Source organism: Rutidosis leptorrhynchoides, chromosome 5 (genome assembly GCF_046630445.1).
Source record: "Rutidosis leptorrhynchoides isolate AG116_Rl617_1_P2 chromosome 5, CSIRO_AGI_Rlap_v1, whole genome shotgun sequence".
NCBI classification, from domain to species: Eukaryota; Viridiplantae; Streptophyta; class Magnoliopsida; order Asterales; family Asteraceae; genus Rutidosis; species Rutidosis leptorrhynchoides.
The window spans coordinates 434,781,870-434,794,751 of NC_092337.1; the positions used below are offsets into that span (position 1 = coordinate 434,781,870).

General features: G+C 35.9%; 1 protein-coding gene across 1 annotated transcript; it reads right to left on the reverse strand.

The window, feature by feature from the left end:
* Window positions 1–1,096: 1,096 nt before the first annotated feature.
* On the reverse strand, window positions 1,097–12,737 carry LOC139847226 (AT-hook motif nuclear-localized protein 10-like). Its single transcript, XM_071836879.1, has 5 exons — window positions 11,926–12,737; window positions 11,367–11,419; window positions 10,619–10,750; window positions 2,667–2,828; window positions 1,097–1,936 (listed from the first exon to the last, which is right to left on the reverse strand). Exons 1-5 carry the CDS (start codon window positions 12,449–12,451, stop codon window positions 1,610–1,612), a joined length of 1,200 nt encoding a protein of 399 aa, XP_071692980.1. The 5' UTR covers window positions 12,452–12,737; the 3' UTR covers window positions 1,097–1,609.
* Between the last annotated feature and the right edge of the window lie 145 nt (window positions 12,738–12,882).

Sequence of the window (12,882 nt, forward strand, 5' to 3'; positions counted from 1 at the left end):
GCCTAATGAATTAGCATCGCTTTTATTTGGTGAAAGTAGCATTTAACTACTTCAGGAGGCCACATTTTGATCAAATAAAATTTAATCCAAAATTTAAGAGATTAAACAAAATTTAAGCATACCAGATATACTCCAAAATTAAGTAATTACTGGTCTGATTCATGGACCAAACCGCTATACATAATAGTGATAAATTGGAATTGGAATTGAAATTGTCGGCTCGCTAGTAAGAACAAGAAAATTAGATGATAAGAAGAAAGAAAACAAAAGAAGCAAAAACCCAAATCTAATGTGAAAGTTACGTAGCCTAATTTTACGAACAAATATTTTACATACCATTCATCTTGTTGAACATGTCGAACGAATTGATTGTTTAATGAAGAACAATCGACTCAAATACGTCATCCATTTGTAATTTGATTAAAACTGGTTTCTAAGTATCCGATTTGGTGGTTCCTCTTTATTAGGGTTTAATAAACCTGAATCGTCAATAAAAGTACAAAACAGAACCATCTGAATTGATTATATAATTAAAAAATGTAGTGTATGATTTATTGAGCAAAGAGACATGCGATGATCATCGTTGATGGAGATGAAAAACGTATGGATAGCTAATTTAGCGTTCAGCATCTGTTTCTAATTCGACTCCGTAGCAATGCATTGAATTTTTTAAGAATTAGAAAAGGGTATTTTAGGCATAGAGTGTATTTAAAATTGATTTATTAGCTAATATTTTTAGTGAATGATTAATGACCGTTGGATCAAGGGTACTGTAATGTAATTTTCTTATCTAACGGTGATTAAGAGGGTTTTGAAAATATTTATTAGCTAATCAAGACTCTTTTTAATGTATATCTTTTTAATGTATATAGTGATAGTGATTTAGTGGTGTATGAATAAAATTTAATGAGTGCGTGATAAATTCATCAAAAACATGCATTAATGTAGAATGTATGGTATGACCATTTAATGCATAATTTTGATAGGTTTATCATTTATAAAGGTGAATTTATCGTTAACCGTTCATAAACCACCTACCAATCATCAAATCACTACATTATATAGCAATTGTATGCATTGTAACTTGTATCAGTCACATCTAGGACAACTAAGCCGAGTCAAACTAGCTAAAGCTTAACAAAACTCGACTCGATAACCCAACAAGTTCTTCATAATGCAGGTTCGAGTTCAACTCAAGTAGATAAAAATGCATATTACGATCAAACTAGCTTTTACATATGCCACTCCTTTATAAGCCCATATTGGGCTCATTATATAATTCAAGCTTAGTTTTTTCAATGCTCGAGCTTGAAAAAAGCTAAACATGCGACTCTAGCTAGCTATGGTTGGGCTCACAAAGCAACTTTTGCTGGACAAACCAAAAATGTCTATAAAACCATGGAAGTCGTCAACGTTGATTCCTAACTTTGCAAGTTTAAAAGAAATACTTTACTAAACACTGTGAAAAAGAACAATATTCAAGTTCCGAAAAAGAAAGAGAACTCAAGTATAATTGCCCGCTCGCGTACACAAATTAATCGGTACACTCAATGCTAACATCACCATCATGATCATGTGAGATTCGTTGTCGAGAATATAGCAAATTTCGTCAATTTGGTAACATGTTGATGGTAGAGCCCGGCCAGCCCATGTTCGAATACATGGGCAGATTTTGCATAGGTTGTTGTTGTTGTTGTTGTTGGTGGTGGTGGTGTAGGTGCTGGTGTTGGGTAGCGTTGTTGTAGGATCCCGCGATTGTATGAAGAGGGCTGCTTCCGCTTTCGTCGGATGATTCACTTGACACCCCTTCAGACGGTGGACTTACACCGGGAACGGCCCCACCACCACCAAAATTCAACATGTTTGGTGGTGGTGCATCTGACGATAGCCCGATTTTGGGTTTCTTTACCTCGGCAATAAAGCTACCAACAATAACCTGCAACACACCATATAAAAGTAATAAATAATTAAATAATACAAAATATTAGAAACTCCAAATGACTAAAATGAAAGGGAAAAGTACAACAAAAATGTAATTAATATTATAATTTAAGGTATAGCACTTTCGATTTGTAATCAAGTTGGGGACGTTTTATACTTGAAATTTCACAGATAACTTGTTGTATTTCTTATTTATAAGTAAATCTACTTGATCTTTAAGTCTAATTTCTCTCTTCTTGCTCAATATTTTTTAGAACTGATCAAGTAGAAATGTTACTTAACAAAAGAATTTCGGCAACTTATTTGTGGCAATTTAAGTAAAACAAGTGCCTAGCTTATTACAATTTGAAAGCTTGATACCATAAAAAATAAAATTATAAATTATTTTGTGCCTTAAATTGAAATAGGTGAAAAGTATAGTACCTTTTTCTGTACTTTTCCTAAAATTAGAAAATTTATACGGTCAGAACGTCACATATCTAATACCTAGTTTTTAATTAATAATAAGAATTTGGAGTTGATATTGTGTTGCATATTTTATGAGTGAAGTCGTCATTTGCAATAGATTACATTTCTTCAAAAAATTTAAACTAAATGTACAGTTATAAAAAGGTATACAAGTAATATAGTGCAGAAGTAGATAATAAACACACACACACACACACATATGTATATATGTATGTATATGTATATATGTGCTTATGTTGATTGTATAGAGAGAGGACCTGTACGGGTGATGCAGCCACCAACATTCCAGTAACACCGCCACCCAAAACCCGCCCATCTGAACCGGCAAGAGAAATGCTCAATCCACTTGGTTTGCTACGTTTACCATCAACCTCCGAATGCATGAATGAACCTGATAGAGATATTATCTCAAATCGACCCTGAAAATTACACCATCAAAATCCACTTGTTAGATTTATCAATATCTACAATAATACTACCACCTTGACCCACCCAATGTAAGACAGATGACATTCATTATTCAAGAAGACTTGTAATCACATCACGAGAGCGCAGGTAAGAACATAACAACTAAAATTTTTTAACCATGATTAAGAAAATAGGGCTGCTTATTGTGACTGAACTGGAACCAAAATTAAACCAAATACAGCCACTAGCTACAGATGACATTCATTATTCAAGAAGACTTGTAATCACATCACGAGAGCGCAGGTAGTTGGAATGTAGGAAGTTTGACGAGCAAATCCCGTGAACTTGTAGAGACGTTACTTAAGAGTAAAGTGGACATATTGTGTGTTCAAGAGACCAGATGGAAGGGTGAAGAGGCGGTTGACATTGGTGACTACAAGTTGTGGTTTTCGGGTTCCAGAGTAGCTAGAAACGGGGTAGGGATCTTTATAGGGCCCCGTCATAAGGATAATATTGTGGGTGTGGGTAGGTGTAGCGATAGGATTATGTCGGTTAGGTTAGTTATCCAGGAGGAGTCTTACATGGTTATTTGCGCTTACGCACCTCATGCTGGTTTAGGCGAAGAAGAAAAAAGTCGCTTTTGGGAATCGTTAGATGAAGTTGTGAGGAGTTGCCCCGCTGATCATCGATTACTTATTGGGGGAGACCTTAATGGACATATAGGAACGATTTCAGACGGATATGCGGGTGTCCATGGGGGCTTTGGGTACGGAGTTCGAAATGAAGAAGGACGCTCCATTCTCGAATTCGCTGTTGCCCACGATTTGGTTGTTGCAAACTCTTTCTTTAGGAAGACGGAAGCTCAGCTAGCAACCTTCCACAGTGGAGGTCATAGTACTCAGATTGATTATTTGCTGCTTCGCAAAGGGGACCTTAGGACCTGCAGAGACTGTAAAGCCCTGACTACCTGGACCTGTTCCACTCAACACAGACTTTTGGTCATGGACTTGGTTCCGCATAGACGGGTTACTAGGAGAGGGAGACCCACCCAACCTAGGATCCTTTGGAAGAATCTGAATGAAGAGAAAGCCGAAACTTTCAAAGCATCTGTTTTGGAAAGAGTAGAGGCAGTAATGGATACTGTTACTCATGGGGATGCAGATCAGATGTGGAATAGTTTCGCATCAACTATTAGAGATGTCGCCAAGGAAACCTTAGGTGTGGCAGTAGGGACATCGAGAGGACACAAGTCTTGTAGAGAATCATGGTGGATTAGTGATGAGGTTCAAACCAAAGTCGCACTTAAGCAACTGAGGTTTAGGGAGCTCGTTACATGTCGGGACGGGACACGTGATGACAGAACTAGGGCAGAAGAAAGGTATAAAGAAGCTAAAAGAGAAGCTAAGAAGGCCGTTGCCCGTGCAAAAGATAAAGCGTATGAAGTTTTGTATAGGAAACTAGACTCCAAAGAAGGAGCAAATGATATTTACAGGATTGCTAAAGCTAGGGAGCGTAGGAGGAGGGATATAGATAACATCAAGTTCATCAAGGATGAAGCCGGTCAAACCATAGTAAAGGAAGACGAAATTAGGAAAAGATGGGAAGGGTATTTCCAATCTCTTTTCGTGGGTGAAGGACCCGGGCGCCAAGAGGACCCGCAGGACTTGGGAATAGGACATTTCCAGAACAACAATTTCTGTAGGAGAATCAGTCAGGAAGAAGTAAGATCGGCACTACGAAAGATGGGTAGAAACAAAGCTGTTGGACCAGACCAGATCCCAATAGAGGCGTGGCGGTGCCTAGGCGAGGATGGTGTCAGGTGGTTGACGTGTCTTTACAATAAGACGCTTAGAAGTTATAAAATGCCTACGGAATGGAGACTCAGCGAGATTATCCCCATTTACAAAAATAAAGGGGATGCCCAAATCTGTGGTAATTATAGAGGCATAAAATTACTTAGTCATACTATGAAGCTTTGGGAGAGAGTGATTGAGACTAGACTCCGACGCGAAACTACGGTTTCCGAAAACCAATTTGGTTTCATGCCAGGGCGCTCTTCGATGGAGGCAATTCATATTTTAAGAAGCGTTATGGAGAAGTATAGGGAGAAACAAAAGGGTCTAGAGATGGTCTTCTTAGACTTGGAAAAGGCCTATGATTGCGTACCGCGAAAGTTGATTTGGAAGACCCTTAACGTTAGGGGTATCCCAAGTAGATATATTAGAGCTATTATGGATGTTAGGGGTATCCCAAGTAGATATATTAGAGCTATTATGGATATGTACGATGGGGCGAAGGCCTGCGTTCGGACGCCTGTGGGAAACACAGAGTATTTCCCGATAGAAGTAGGGTTGCACCAGGGATCGGCCCTTAGTCCTTTCCTTTTTGCTTTGATCCTCGACGAGCTGTATCGAGGAATACAAGAGAACATCCCTTGGTGTCTGATTTTTGCCGATGATATCGTGCTTGTATCGGAAACAAAGGATGAGCTTAATAGAAGGCTAGAACAATGGAGGGAAGCCCTAGAACAAAATGGGCTACGGATCAGTAGACAAAAGACGGAATATCTTAGTTGCGAATTCGGTAGGACTGATGATGAACTTAATGTTGGAGGGAACATCAGCATTGGGGACCAGATCTTGCACCCACAAGAGTCGTTTAGATATCTAGGCTCGGTCCTCCACAAATCAGGGAGGATAGATGAGGACGTGACTCATCGTATTAAGGTAGGTTGGTTGAAGTGGAGAGCAGCGAAAGGGGTTTTGTGCGACAAGAAGATACCACTCAAATTGAAAGGAAAATTCCTCAAGGTGGCAATCAGACCTGCCATGTTGTACGGATCAGAATGTTGACCAATGACGAAGGCCCAAGAGAGAAGGATGGAGGTGGCAGAAATGAGGATGCTTAGGTGGACGTGTGGTAAAACCATGCTAGATATGATACCAAATGGTGTGTTTAGGGAAAAACTTGGAGTCAGTAGCATCATCGACAAGCTAAGAGAAGAACGACTTCGTTGGTTTGGGCATGTGATGAGACGACCACGTATTGCCCCGGTTAGGAGAGTTGAGGCACTCACGGTAGATGGTGTAAGGAGAAGGGGTAGACCTACTCGTAGGTGGATGGATAGACTAAGACTCGACATGAGGGAGCTTTCGTTGACCGAGGACATGACTTCTGATAGGGATGCGTGGAGGGCTAGAATAAGAATAGTTGAGTAGGGCTACTTTTATTATTATTATTGTTATTGTTATTACTGTTATTACTGTTATTACTGCTATTACTGCTATTACTGTTATTATTCTTACTATTACAATTATTAGTATTGTTATTGTTATTATTATTATTTTTTGTATCACTATTATTAATTATTAGTGTATTAGTATTTGTATTACAAATATTTATTACTATTAATATTTATATGAACTATTATTATTACTATTATTTGTATTACTATTACTATCGTTTTTATTAGTTTTATGTATTGTTACTAATAGTATTAAATGAGTATATTTTTGGTATCTTTGGTTTTGGATGTATGCATGCTTGCTTGGTTGTTTGTACGTATGCACGTAGGTTCTTGTATGTTGGTATGTACGTATGCATGCATGTAGGTTTTGTAATGAAGGTGTGATGCAGTTACACACGTTTTTATATGTGAGTTTGTTTTTTATGTATGTATATTTGTAGGTAGGTATGTATGTATGCTTGTTTTTTACTTGTCTGCAGGTGTGGTATATTCACTCATGTATGTATGTTTTGCTAATAGGTTTATGTAGGACTGGGTGTTTATGCTATGTATGTATGGTTGTATGTGTGGCTTTATGCATGTATGTATGTACGTAGGTATGTTTCATACTTGTACGTAGGTATGTCTCATGTATTTACGTAGGTATGTCTGGTGTGTATGTAGGTTTAGGTATGTGTGTATGTATGTACGTATGTATGCATGTATGTATGATCAAGTGATTCGCATCGCTCGGTGCATCTTGGGACCATTATGGCTGAGGACGACTTCCCTTGCTCTAGAACTTGGTTGGTTCCTCTTAGTTGGGTGGTTTCGGGGGTGTCTACCGTAAAGGTGCATGAGTGGTTTTTGGTTTGCTAAGGGTGGTTGGCTCTTTGCTTGCGCAACAACTTCCACCCGGCATGCCCTCGAGTTGCTGTCCACAAGGTCTTTTGGCTCTATTTATTGAGGCAACGACAAGCGTCGTTTTAGTGGCGTCTTGACTGCCGCTCAGAGCCTAAATTGATTCTTAGGCATGCTTTAAACCCCATGAAAATCTGATTCTACCATTTTCATGGCGTCCCCCCTATATTTTATTATTATTATTATTATTATTATTATTATTATTATTATTATTTTTATTATTATTTTTATTATTATTTTTTATGTATCTTTGTATGTTTTAATTTATTTTTTAATTTCTATTTTCTAGTTTTAAAAAAAAAAAAAAAAAAAAAAGTCTTTTTTTTAGCCGGAGGTCCTCACGGAAGCAATCTCTCTACCCTGGAGTAGAGAGGGGATGAATTTCCTTTACCGTGGGTGGAGAATTCTCTCGACTCGTGGTAACAGAAACGACTTCTCTTCTAGTTTAGGGTAGAGGAAGGATTGTCTACACCTTACCTCCCCCATACCTCGCAGGCGCGGGATTGGGTATTGTTGTTGTTGTTGTTGTACAGCCACTAGCTACAGTTGGTTGTTGGGTGTCGGCCCATATCTATTTTTTCACAACTCGAAGAAATAAGAGGCAAATTAGACCTAGTTACCTACAAATTGGTTGATTTAATACTCATCGTACAAAGGGTCAAATGGTTAAGCGAAATGATTTTAACTAAAATGGGAACAGCCAAACAGGTGAAACGGTGTAATTAGTTGAAAGCAATCCAAAAGTATAAAAGCTGTTAAAATTCTTTATGATGAAATATACTTTAATATTGTTACTATATACTATATACTTTTTTGCTATGATAACATGGGTAACATACCAACTCCTTGGTCGGTATTGTGCATGTTTCTCAAAAAGGCTCGAGATATAGGTTGCCCGATACCCGGGGATATTGAAACCCCCTTTGATTGCTTACTTTTAATATAACTTGTAAGTAGATCGATGTTATCAATCATCAAAAAGGATTCGTATCATCGAGAACACGCGCAACGAATATTTTGCGCCTTTTGGAGATGCATGTCAATACTGTTTGGTAATTTCCCATGGTCTGGACAAACATCACCTCCCAATAAGATAAGATTTGTAAAATAACTATAAACTGGTTTCACACATAAACGATTAGTTAACGAATAAAATGAATCTTTATCATATCACATATTGCCGGATGATATAATCAATAGTTTCAAGAATACACACAGAAATGAAAGTTAATGAACAATTGAAGCTTCTTACTTCTTAGTAGGTTTCCTTAGACTAGATAATCATCAAATAATTTGAACGGAATTACAAAATATACAACATAAAGCCCGAATCAGGGGCGGAGCTTTTAAGGGAATAGGAGGGGTCTTTGCCCACTGAGCAAGAGATGAAATTTGTAGCCCTTTAAGTTACATAAGTTTGAGCTTTTAAATCAACTAAACCGGAGTCCATATGAAAATATATGGCCACAACGGTGAAGGCTTGCAAAATTTGCACTATCAAACAATTTACTTCACAAGGGTTCATTACCTCACTGGCAGCATATCTTGAAAGGTCGGGAAAAGGGTCGAAAATGATTATGGAATAACCCGGTTAGGTTGTTACGCTTTATGCTTTTCGCCACCCAAAATTAAATTTTGTTCAAGCTCCGCCACTGAATCGAATCATTAACACATCTGTAAAGACATGATTTGATTCTTGCATCTCGTATGGATCATTAGACATACTTGATTGGTGTTTATGCTTTAAAACAAGGTTATAATAGAAAATAACAAAAACAGAAAATCGGATCATATACCATCACTCATAATTGAACAAGACTTGAACAAGGACTAACTGAAATCGGCATGTAGTTGGAATGGCAGGGTATGATCCAATCTTTTTACATGTAATTTGTAAAAATCCAAATATATAAACATACTGGGTGTGATCAAGTTTTCTTTTGTTTTTAGATAGATATAATAGAATAATACACAATAGATTATCCAAATTTTGAATAACAGATTATCCACATTTTAAGGAAAAAATAACTGTGATGCCTATTTAAATTTATGAATAATGATTTAGTAATCAATAAAATCTTAGGTATCCATTATTATGAATTGATTGGTCTAAAATTCTAATGCCTCTTTCCTCACACACGCACAAAAAAAAAGGTTTTTCAAATGATCCAGACTCTCTCAATATGTATAGATACTCTTGAATTATATATAATACAATTTTTAATAGATCAATGGGTTTGGGCCAACCTAGCCCAACATGTTTATAACAGCGCAAAAATATTACCCATTTTGACCCGTTAGCCAAACTACGTGTTTTTCCAGCCCTACCTAGAAGAGACATGGTTGACCTTTATGTTAACCTTTTATGTTTACAAAGGAAGAAGAAAGATACATGTGCCTAAATTACTTGTCCTAAATATGTATTTTAGCTATTATACCTATGAGGAGCGTTCAAAGTTCAAATGAGAACGTTCTCATTTTAAAATTGGGTGAGAACAGTTCTGGACCACTTATTTAATTTTATTTATATTTATATTAAATATGAATAAAAAGTGAAAACTAGAACAAGGGCTTGGTGGTAACTTCCCTCCTATTTTTTCTCCCTTCATCGTCTCTGTAAGATTCTCGGCTAACCACTAATTCAACCTCCATTTTTCTTTCACCTTTTAAGTATTCATATGATAACTTGGATGATTATATTAATACTTTTGATTGCATCTAAAAGCATTTGTCAGCCTTCATAATAATCATCCAATATAGGTAATTTTCAATTGGTTTGTATGTAATTTTCATTTTTAAAACGTCCATTTTAAAAACATTCATCTTAATTAGCATCTAATTAATGAGTTCTTGAATCTTAATCCACCAACATATAATAAGCTAAAAAAAGGATGCATACAATTATGGATGTACATAAACATTAAGATGCTGTTCGTTCAAAGAGTTTCAGAGATGCATTTGTGCGAGTTGCTTTCATCTATTTTGTTCGATGCATCACCGCTTGAAGGTTGATGATTACAACTAGACGGCTGCCCATTCACATATAAAATTATAAATGCATCCATGAAACTGTTCATGCACAATGATTGGTTTAACTACATGTATAAAATGGATGCAAAATGATTGGTTTGAATCCATGTATTAAATGGATGCCTATGTGTCCAATTTCTAAAAGCAAATAATGTTAATGAGTTACCTAAATAAAGTTAGATTTGATTATTTCTATCTGATGCACGTCAATTATCTTCACCAACATCTATACAAGAGATAATTTAGGGAGAAGAAAACGCAATAGAGATATTGAAGAGAGAAAGTACATTTTTACCCTTTTTTAGCTTTTAAACTTATTTTAATTGTGGGGCACACAAGTGTTCTCATCATATTCATATTTAAATATAAGAACGTTCTCGCTGGAATGTTACCCTTATAATACCTATAGCTATATTTATAATATATTTTCTAAGATATATAATCCTTTTCTAAGAAAAAGAAAATAAATATGAATGTTAGCTTATTTGGAGGAAAGGGTAGGGTACTAATAATAATATGAAGGTTAATACATGTGAACACTTAAAACGCGTAGCAACAATTAAGAATTAAAGTTGCACCATCAATCATGTAAGCACAACACGTGAGGGGAGAAAAAGGATAAACCTCGTAGGTTACGGTGCCGCCAGTCGATGCAGGCTGTCGAAGAGTCACGTTACAAATGGAACCGATAGCAGATAAAATACAAACTGTACGAGGACCTTGTTGTGAAAACGACATAATTGTCGATGCTATATCCTGTAAAAAAATCAGGGAAAAAAATCAAGGAACTTTAAGTATCATTTATACATAGGATTTAATAAAATTAAGGATACCATAAACCGAGAGATTATAAAATCAAGGGATCTAAATATCTGATTACAACTATCAGTAGGTGGTAGTTATTGTAGTATATGTTGTAGATGAAACCGCTAAGTTTACTAGTATAGCTTGAACAATTTAAATAGATAAATAAATAAATAAAACGTAAATCACTCTAGACAATACATGTGTAAGTGTGATTCACAATAAACATGTGCAGAAGCAGATGCAACGTCAGAGTCGAAATTTACTTATTATAGAACACTTTTTTATTTTTAATAGGACGTATTTAAGCTTAATTGCTTAACCATATGACACCCTCAATTAGCCTATAATCTATAATCAAATAATCAATCAAAGCTAATACAAATCTCAATATCATCAACAAATCAACAATTCTCACATTTCATTCACAAAAAACATGTAAGTTCTGAAAAGCACCATTTCATAAAAAGATATTAACATAAAGTCATACACCATATAGTAATTCAAAAATCAAATCGAGATTACTAATATCCTTATTATCATTCATTCGATTAATCTAAAAATTTACCTCTCCTGCTTTAACAATAATCACATGAGGTGTAAATCCAACTCCAGGTACACCTGCCCATCACAAAAAAAAAATAAAAATAAATAAATAAATAAAAATAAAATAAACCCTTTTAACCATTATAACATTAACATTCATCAACAAAAAAAATGAAAACAAACTAAAATTCAACATTAGAAACAATTCTATAAAGTAAGCAACTCTAAAATTAAAATGGTAAGATCACTCTATACTTTTCAATTTCAAGTCATGTAGATAGACAAATTTACGAACTTGACATTTTATTTTATATATCCAATACACAAACAATGCAGATATAACACAAATGCACCCGGAGTAGATACAATTATAAATTATAAACTACTAGATTTTTAGTTTCATAAGATTATTGAAAACCTTATTAATATATCATAAATAACTTGTACATGGTTTGACGACGGTTATTGAATTGTACAACCTTTTCATACACCTTAACGACAGTCCTATAATATATAACCTTGGTTAAATTATTATGTCAACTTATATGATTCCAACAATAAATATAGACACATATATATACCTAAAGCATCCAACTGCTTTTTCCCAGAACCAGGGGGCCTTCCTCTATGTTTCTTAGCAGCCGAATCCGTATTCGAAGTTCCGCCACCATTGCCGTCGTTAGAAGAATCCAAATTGCCACCACCAACATTCGAAACAGCCATTACCGGATCCGGATTCAAACCAAGCGCAATGTTACCATCTTGAGAGGGAGAATACTTCCTGGGTCTGCCCCTTTTCTTCCGGGCGGGTTCAACTGAATACCCACCTGACCTAAACCCACCGGAAGGGGAAGAACCGTCACCGTACTGATCGGAAGTATTAAAAGAGAACCGTTGTTGATGTGTAATCGAATTGGGGTTAATAAAGTTTGGATTTTTATTATTGTTTGATGTAATTGAGTTGGTATTGTTGGGTAATTGATGGTGGGTATGGGGTGAGTAAGTGTTTGGTGGCATCATCATCCCCGGCGGCGGAGGCGGTTGATGGTGGTTATGGTGGGGTTGGTGTTGTAGTGACGGCGGTGGTAAAGATTCACGAGAATCCATTAATTAAATTACAAACTGAACTGAAAAACTGAAAATTGATTTGTGGGTTTTGTTCAAATGCAGGTGGATCTTGGGGTTTAATTTTGGGGAATCTAGTTGAAACCTACTAAACTTAAAGAAATTAATCAATTGGGTTTATAAAGATTGAGGTGGGATTTACAAGGGGTTTGAGAAGGGAGAAAAAGATGGAATTTTTAGGGTTTTAAAAATGAGAAAAAATTAGGGTATTTATTGATTGTATCTGCTACTGGTTTTTAGTTGAAGTTGCAGTTGTATTTTGACACCTTTGTTTGTGTCGATATTGCTTACGTCTTTTCCACAACTTCTTTTAAAGCTTGTTTATCTACAGCCGAAATCCTCGAAGTCAAAATAGTACTCACATATTTTTTATTTTATTTTTTATTTTTTTAAAACGAAACAAAAATAAGGTA